At 38.9% G+C, this 8,610-nt stretch overlaps 1 protein-coding gene across 1 annotated transcript; it reads left to right on the forward strand.

Annotated features, from left to right (window-relative positions):
* The first annotated feature begins 3,951 nt into the window (after nucleotides 1–3,951).
* On the forward strand, nucleotides 3,952–4,893 carry LOC142446296 (olfactory receptor 5AN6-like). Its single transcript, XM_075548061.1, has one exon. The coding sequence runs from the start codon at nucleotides 3,952–3,954 to the stop codon at nucleotides 4,891–4,893; it is 942 nt and encodes a 313-aa protein (XP_075404176.1).
* The last annotated feature ends 3,717 nt before the right edge of the window (nucleotides 4,894–8,610 follow it).

Here is an 8,610-nt window from a genome sequence, read left to right on the forward strand (position 1 = left end):
ATATTAAATATCTTTCCTATTTCACTATTGTTATGTACCCTCTGTGCTGTTCGGAATCAGTAATAGGATGTTAACAGCAAGGTCGGCGGTTCAAGCCCATCAATTGCTCTCAGGGAGAAATATGAGCCTGTCTGCTCTCCAAAGATTTACAATCACAAAAACTGTAAAATTTGGGACAGTTCTGCTCTCTCCTGGAGAGTTCCTGTACGTCAGCATCCATGAGACGGCAGCAGCTTTGGGCTTTGGACATTAGGGTCACCAGTTTGTTTTATATGTCTCCTACATCTTATATTTTCTCTGAACGCAGTACACTCTATTCCACATTTAATTTTTCAGTTTTACAAGCCTATTTTCCATGTCATTTGATGTGTTTCTAACAGTCTGTTTTTGTCCTTATTGTTGTTTGGTAAACAGATTTATTTTCTGTATTCTGTATTCAGTGGTGGAGATTTTTAACTCTCCCAGTTAGCTGAGTTCTGCATATTCAGGTTTCATTTACTTCTGTTGACCTCTTATTTCTCTCTTGAGCCTTCATGTTGCTGCTTCAAATTTTGAAGTATCGTTTTTGACTAGTAGCTTTACGTGCATGGCAGTATGAGTGAGACTATTCTTTAATCATCTGTCAGACGATATTTTTTTGAATTTTCATTACCAGTCATTACTTTTCTTCCCTCCCATTTTCATTATTTTGGGATTCATTTTGTGAAGACTCCTTTTGCTTCTTCCGCATCTAAGACTGAGTTGAGATCTCCCAGTACCAGGGCTTGTGCGGAAATGAGAAAGAAAACAATATTCTTAGAGAGGGGATCTTTTGGCCTCTTCACCCAGGGGAGAAGTGGCAATGCTTTGAGACAGTTTGTTTCTTACAGATCCTGAGAGGGGAAGACAACTGTTAGTTTCTAGTGAATGGAGTGTAGGAATACAGCAGAACATCTAACAATACACAGGATAGCCAACCCCTGCCAACAGACAACTATCAAGTCCAAAATGTAAAGGGAGGTGGGGTGAGAAATCCTCATTTAGAACATGGTGAAGGAACAATAGAATGCTTCAAAACATTATTTGTTGTATGTGTGTTGTGGTTATTTCTCCTCTATTCAGCTAACATTATGGGCTGCTGTAGGATTCTTCACTAACACATTACTTCTGTCTACACTATCACTGCAAAAATATTTATTTAACCTCCAACATGCAATGTAACTCATGCCTGCTATTGAATATTTACCTGTCAGATAACAGAGAATATTGCCCCAGTCCCCAGTGCAGAACCATCCCTCAAAGAGACCAACCATCCACTAGATTGTAAACTGATAATTGGGCAACTCTTCCACTTGGAAAGCAGCATCAGCCCATTTGCTAGGAATGCCTACATCTTATGAATATGAGTTATCCTTGTGGAGCGCACACATGATGGCTTTGAGTCTGTCATGAACATCACATATTTAGTGTCTCAAATTTCAATAGAAAAACAAATGAAGGAAAGTAACTACTTATGGGGATTTTGAGCTAAATTTCATTGAATTTTATTGATTTTGGAGAAATTGAGCCAATTTAATTAATTTAGTCTCTGCACCAAGACCATGGAATTTGCTTCATTGGATTATTTTCTAATGTTTTTCAATACATTTATAAAATGAAATATTCTCCATAAAGAGTTTGAACATTTTTGTTAGATTCCTTCCTGGACACCTCAGTATTTTTGGTACTACTATTAAAGGTAAGTTTTTACTGTCTTTTTTGGTTTAGGAAAATCTAACTGATTGTTGCACTCAAATTCATTATCTTTAAGTCAGTACTGATCTAAGCGACCCAAAAATACTGCCCACTGGGTTTCTGAAGTCATAACTTTTGCAAGAGGATTAAGGCTCAACTGCATTCATCCAAAATTTGATTATCACTGTTATTTTAATGTTTCTTTTCTTACTATCACATCATCTGTGTATAATGACCCCATTGCTTCTCTCTTCCTTATATTTTATTTACCTTTCTGGGTGTGACCCACAGCACAATGAAGAATAACTGTGAAGACAGCCATGGTTCAATCACAAGGAACATTTTCATTACTTCACAATGAATGACTTGACTAATGTAGAATTTTGTGGACAACCTTTATCATGTGAAGAAAATCTTCTTTCTTATATCATGAAACTACTAAAATCCTCCATGGCTTTTGAATTTTATGACCACCTTTCTAAATTTTTCTTAGTCTCATTGAATCTCTTTATGTCTGACTAATTTGTATCTTTTTATGGTGTTTGCATTTTGTTTAATATGGTAATCACAGCTCATGCTGGGAGTTTTGGAGCTGTTTCATGAATACAGAAAGCACTCACTCTCACTCCCATTGAGTCAAATCTGACTCAAAATGACCCTCAGGGCAAAAACTCCCCCCACAGAGATGCCAGTGGGCTTGCACTGCTGACCTTGAGGTCCGGAGTCCAACGTGTAAGCCCTGCACCACCAGGACTCCCTTCCTGGACACTAAGGAGTGTGCAATTGAACTGTGAATAACAGACATTCCTAAGAGTGTGAAGAAGGTGTAACTACAAATTCCTTGGGCAATTCATATCAACTTAATTTTTCAAAAAAAACCAGGGCCTTGTAGCTAAATTTTCTGATGCTCTGTGGGATAATGGCTATGTCACCATTGAGTTATGTTACTATGTAATCCAGTGCAGCTATAGGCTAGCTCCTGGACTCCCAGGTTCTTTTATTAGATTTTCCACTTTGATTTGCCCACTATTCTAGATCTCTGAGGTCTATGAAATAATTTATGGCCAGGTTCCTCAGTTTGTCAAGGATCTCTAATACTAAAAACAGACTCACTGTTTTCCTAAATTACTGAATCCTATTCCTAACTAGTGCTTATTGTGAGTTTAAAAATTGCTTTAAAAAACAGCAACAAGTTCACGTATCTGACAGTAATACTAAAATATTTAATCCAGTATTTTGCTTTGAGTCTGTATAGCTTGTGCTCCATGTTAATACATCATGGTGTGTAGCTTCATTTTTCAATTTTTTAATTCTTGCACAGGCTTAATTTTGATCCCCATCTGAATGTATTCCACCTTAACAGACATACTATTTTAATATAGTATGTTTAATATATCATTTCCATATAATTCAAGGGGCTTCAAAATGCATGGAAAATGAAACGAAAAGATAGTGGCACTACTCCACGACTTTTGGAAGCTCCTTTGTATAATCTTTTGCAAAAGGTATGATTAAGGTTTGTAAAAGGCAAAGATTCCACCTTGACAATGAAGGTAAACGGTACCCATCTCTGGTGTTTTTAATCATCTATGCAGGAAAAAGATAGACCATGCAAAAGAAGGCAAATTGATGCACATGAAGGGTGCTGTTGACAAAGATCACTGACCATACCAAGGAGTTCAGGAAGAATGAACAAGTCAACGTTGGAAATAATTCCAAAGAGATGCTCCTGAGAAGCCAAGATGATAAGGCTTTATCTTGCTTACCTTGGACATGTCTACAAAAAGTCCAGTCATTAGAGGGCATCACGTTTATCAAATAGAAAGTCAGTGAAAATGAGGGAAACAATGAAAAAGATGGAAATGCTCTGTCTGCAATGATGTGCTGAAACAAATCAATGATGTTTATGGAAAGGGTATGATGGACTGAGCCATATTTTGTTCTGTCATACATAATTTGTGCTTCAGAGTCAAGTCCAGAGATAGTAATTCCAAGAACAACAAAAATATAATATCATTTCTAAAACACTGAAAGTCGAGCACTACACGGAATTGAATGTTCTCCTCTGCTTCTATGTTCTAAGTTATTTTTTTCCAAAAATGTAAGAAATAAACATTTGGAGGAAGCTTCTTTGTTCTCTTTTAAGCTGGAGAAATGAGTAATGGTGAAATGTTCTATTACTTTTCAAAAGCCTTAGAATACCGAGATAACAAAGATCCTATAGATCTCAGGAGCGTCATGGCAATGGCTGAAGGACGAAACAGAACTACTGTTACCACGTTCATCCTCTTGGGATTCTCTGAATTTCCAAAGCTCACACTCGTCCTCTTTTCAATATTCCTAAGCATCTACCTTCTGACAGTTTTCTGGAACCTAGGTCTTAGCATCTTGATCAAGATAGACTCTCATTTGCACACACCCATGTACTACTTCCTCAACAAACTTGCCTTCTTAGACATATGCTATGTGTCCTCCACGACTCCCAAGATGCTCTCAGACTTCTTCCAGGAGCAGAAATCCATCTCCTTTGTGGGGTGTGCTGCGCAGTACTTCTTCTGCTCTACCTTTGGTCTGATTGAAAGCTGTCTTCTCGTGTCCATGGCTTATGATCGGTACACAGCCATTTGTAACCCTCTACTTTACACAGCCATCATGTCCCCGACCCTCTGTCTACAGCTGTTTATTGGATCGACCATAACTGGATCATTGGGCTCATTAACCCAGCTGTGTGGCTTACTTCAGCTTCAATTCTGTGGGCCAAATATCATTAACCATTTCTACTGTGACCTCCCACAACTAGTGAACTTATCTTGTTCTGATACCTTTTTCATGGACGTTTTATTTTCCTTGCTGACAGTGATCTATGGACTGACCTCTGTCCTGGTTATCACGATATCCTATGGTTATATCGTTGCCACCATTCTGAAGATGAGTTCGGCTGAAGGCAGGTCCAAGGCTTTCAACACCTGTGCTTCTCACCTGACAGCAGTGTGTCTTTTTTTTGGCTCAGCCACCTTTGTGTATTTATGTCCCAATTCTGATGATTCTCTTAGCCAAGGCAAGCTGGCCTCTGTTTTCTACACTATAGTGATTCCCATGTTAAATCCATTGATCTATTGTCTGAGAAATAAGGAAATCAAAGATGCCCTAGTCAGATGTAAGCGAAGGATTTTCTCCTGACAATAGTGTGCAAAGTCTGCATATTTTATTTCAAAATAAGTAATAAGGAACATGAATCTGGGGTCTTAAAAATATCTTGTGGAATGCCGTTGTTAGGTTGGTAAAAATATTTGCTACATCTGGCTAGATTTTCATTTATGGTATTTTTTAATGAGGGTCTCACTGAGGACATTTCTTTTCACGTTTTTTCCCCTCAAATAGAATATTCTATTTTGTTTTCAACAAACATGAGCACAGCAAACTAGACTCCCATTTCCAAGTTTCTACACAAGTCACTCAGTGTTATTAGTTATATTTTTCAAAATGTGTCAGCATTCTGGTTAATTGCATTCAGTTTTTTTCATTTCCTGTATTCTAGTTGCCCTACCAACTTATCCTCTCATCTTTACTTAGATTTCCCGAGGGTTTTGATTTCCGGCTGCCTTAAGAGTCAGGACAGAAACCCATACAACCATGGATGAAAAGTGAAACTCCTTACCCTTTGAGTTTATTGTGTATCTGTATGTCAATAGCTGTCTCCCTTTCCACTCTGGGGGAGGATTACACTTCTTCATCCCCATGAATTTAGGTTTTAGTGTATGACATTTTCTGGCAAATGAAACATGAATGGACATTGTCTCATTAGTTAATGACCAGGTCCCAAGATAGATCTGTATTATTATCAATAAATATATTTTTGCATTTGGATTGATTGCCAATAAAATATTATGGATATCTATATAAGTAGAGTTGTCCTATTGCAAAAATTATTAAAATGTTAACATTCCTCTGTCTTTAAATCTAGCCACTGAATGTGTAAAAACAGTGTACTATTGAAAAGTTGAGGATAGCAATTTTTGTTTGGCAAAATAAAGTGTTTGGTTCAATTATGCCTTGTGGTAGATCGAAAGGGAGGTTCTATAAGTATTGCTGAAAAGTAAATATCAGCTTTAGATGAAAGTATGAAAATAGAATGTCTGCAACATGGGTTGTTTGCTTCTGGATGCATTTAACATGATCCTACAAGAAAGAGCTAAGTCACAAAACAACTGGTCAGTCTGTCGGTAAGACTACAAGAGAAGAAAAATTTCCAGATATCTGAGTGTTTTCAAGTTCATGCAGAACACGAGTCTCATCATTTCTAAGCCTCTGAATTTTGTGAACGTGAGAAGGACTCAGAGAATAGAAGTAGAGCTAAGAATTGCAGGAGGGTCAAATCAAGGGCACAGTCATCATGGGGCATTGTGAGTACCTCTGAACCCAAGCTCATGCTTACCAGATCTTTAGTTGGACAAATGATTTTCATGGAAAATCAAGTTAGGGAGGAAGGATGTGATTGTCTCATTGGAACCAGTGATGTCCAGTATCGTGCCCCTGATGGCCATGCTTATTTAACATGGAAGAGTGAGAAAAGTAACAACACGGCAACTATCTGATCACGTGGAGCTGACCAAAGGAAGCTGAAGGATAGCACTGATCTCTCTATTTTCCATGGGCATCCTTCCCGAAACGCACTTGGTTTAGCTCCTTGGATGACAGTGCCATGGTATCAAGTAAGTCAGTGTCTGTTGCAGTGAACAATTGGATTACACTTTAAAAACTTATCTTATTTCCTTAAAGTCTTAGACTTCTGTTTGCTCACTTTCACTACCTGGGATGATACTCACCATTCATAAGCATTGTCTTAGTTTTTGTTTCTGGGAACCCCAGATTCAATCAGACTAAGAAAGGTGACACTAACACCTGGCATGCAGATGTATCAACGTTACTGTGGTTAAGGTAAATAAGGTTTCTGTGTAAATAAGGTAGAGGAGGTACACAGTAATTTGTAATAATGGAAGTTGTTGTCCAGACAATGACACTTAGAAATGTGTGAGGGAACTTTTGCTAACGACAATGGAAATATTAATAAAATGAAAATATCAGGCTCTGGGTAGACAATTCCCAACTCAGACTATCCTGAGAAAGCTAGATGACCCCATGGCAGTCACTCAGGGAACTTTTATCTCCTGCTACTGCGGGAGAACTGTCCTGACAACAGCTCAATGTCAAGAGCAGCAGAGTTGCAAAGAAGATGGAAAGGACAGCTTGGGAATGTCTCCTCTATCTCTATCAGGTTCCTCTAAGGAACGAATGGTGCTCCAGCACGTGGTGTGGGGGAAATTGTTCATATGAAACCGAAGAACCTAAAATCCTACATTTCCCAGAAATTTCCTTCAGAAAGGGATTCCCATTTTTAAAAGAGAGGAGTTCTCACTGGTTTTAATACCTTCAACTGAGCTAACCGCCCAGTAAGAACTGAAGATAAACTCTGCCCTGCTTACTGCTTGCAGGTTAATAAGCAAGATAAGGTCCAGCAAATCCCAAGTGAAGAAATGAAATGGGGCTCTGAGAGAAAATAGGTTACTTGGAAAATATATTGCAAGAGAAACAAATATTGAAGATGCTGGAATAGGACAAATCAGAAAACCAACCCCACTGTTATCAAGTTGATGTCCAACCATAGAAACCAGTGGATTTGCTTCCATCTGGTTTCTAAGGCTATGATCTTTGCAGAAGCAGATTTTCACATTTTCCCCCCAAAGGAAGTCTCTGGTGAGTTCCACCTGCTGACCTACCTTTTTTATTTAAACAACAACAACTCAGTGCCCTCAAGTCATTGCCAACTCATATCGATCCTGCAGGATCCTGCAGGTAGAACTGCTCCTGTGGGTTTCCAGGACTGTAGCTCTTTACAGGAGTAAGAAGGCCTGCCTTTCTTTGGAGGAGCACCTGGTAGTTTTGAACTGCTGACCCTGCAGTTAGCCGCCCACTGCATAACAACTACTCCCAAGGCTCTACCTTTTGGGGTAACAGCCCAGCTGCAGAGCCAGGGTTGGTTGTCTGTGAAGTGCTGTGCAGTCAGTTCCACCTCGAGACTCTGTACAACAGAACTAAACACAGCCTGCTCCTTCGTCATCCCTACAGTTTTTGGTTGTGATGAAATTATGCATCACTGAAGGCTCCAAGGCCATTTCATATTTACTTTGCCTCCTTTTTATTTTTGAAGCCACTCAGACCACTAAAGAGATGTTAGGGTTAAGAAATCTGGAGTGATTAAAAAAAATAAAAATATACTATGCACACACACTGAGCCCATCTAAAGAAATGAAATGAACAACCTAACAACACAGTCCCTGTGTGGTAGTGGGTTATGGTTGGGCCTCTGTGCTAGGTAAGGTTTATTGTGACAACCTGGCCGATAAACACATGGGATTAATTGAATGGCAGAGCAATAAACAGCTCAGTGAGCCTCGCCTTTCTTATTCTCTAAGGTTTGACCATTGTGTGGCTGCATTAGCTAGTTCTTTGCCTCAGGTCGCAAGGCTCAGTTCCTGTGAAACATCCCTGAGCAGAAGCCACATAGACCTACCCTTCCAGCGCTGACATTTTAAAATGCACTCATTGATTCAGCTTTCCTCATATATTTGGTGTTGTTGAGTGTGTTTTCTGAGTCTGAGGAGTATTTTGTAGATCGTTGTTAGATATTTAAGCTAATGTCAGACTTAAGATCTTGGGAAGCATTGGGTTGGTATGTTTTCTTTATGTACACTCACCTTTTATATAAAACTTTCTCTTATATACAAATGAGTCTCTGTGGATTTTTCTCTAGTCTACCCAGACTAACCCAGCTGCTAACTGTAATGTCAGCAGTTGAGATCTACCAGCCGCTTCCCAAACGAAAGTTGAGTTTTTAAA

This window comes from Tenrec ecaudatus, chromosome 4, assembly GCF_050624435.1.
Source record: "Tenrec ecaudatus isolate mTenEca1 chromosome 4, mTenEca1.hap1, whole genome shotgun sequence".
NCBI classification, from domain to species: domain Eukaryota; kingdom Metazoa; phylum Chordata; class Mammalia; order Afrosoricida; family Tenrecidae; genus Tenrec; species Tenrec ecaudatus.

Coding starts and splice junctions, on each gene's coding strand:
- LOC142446296 (XM_075548061.1), top strand. CDS start 3,952: ATGGCAATGGCTGAAGGACGAAACAGAACTACTGTTACCACGTTCATC.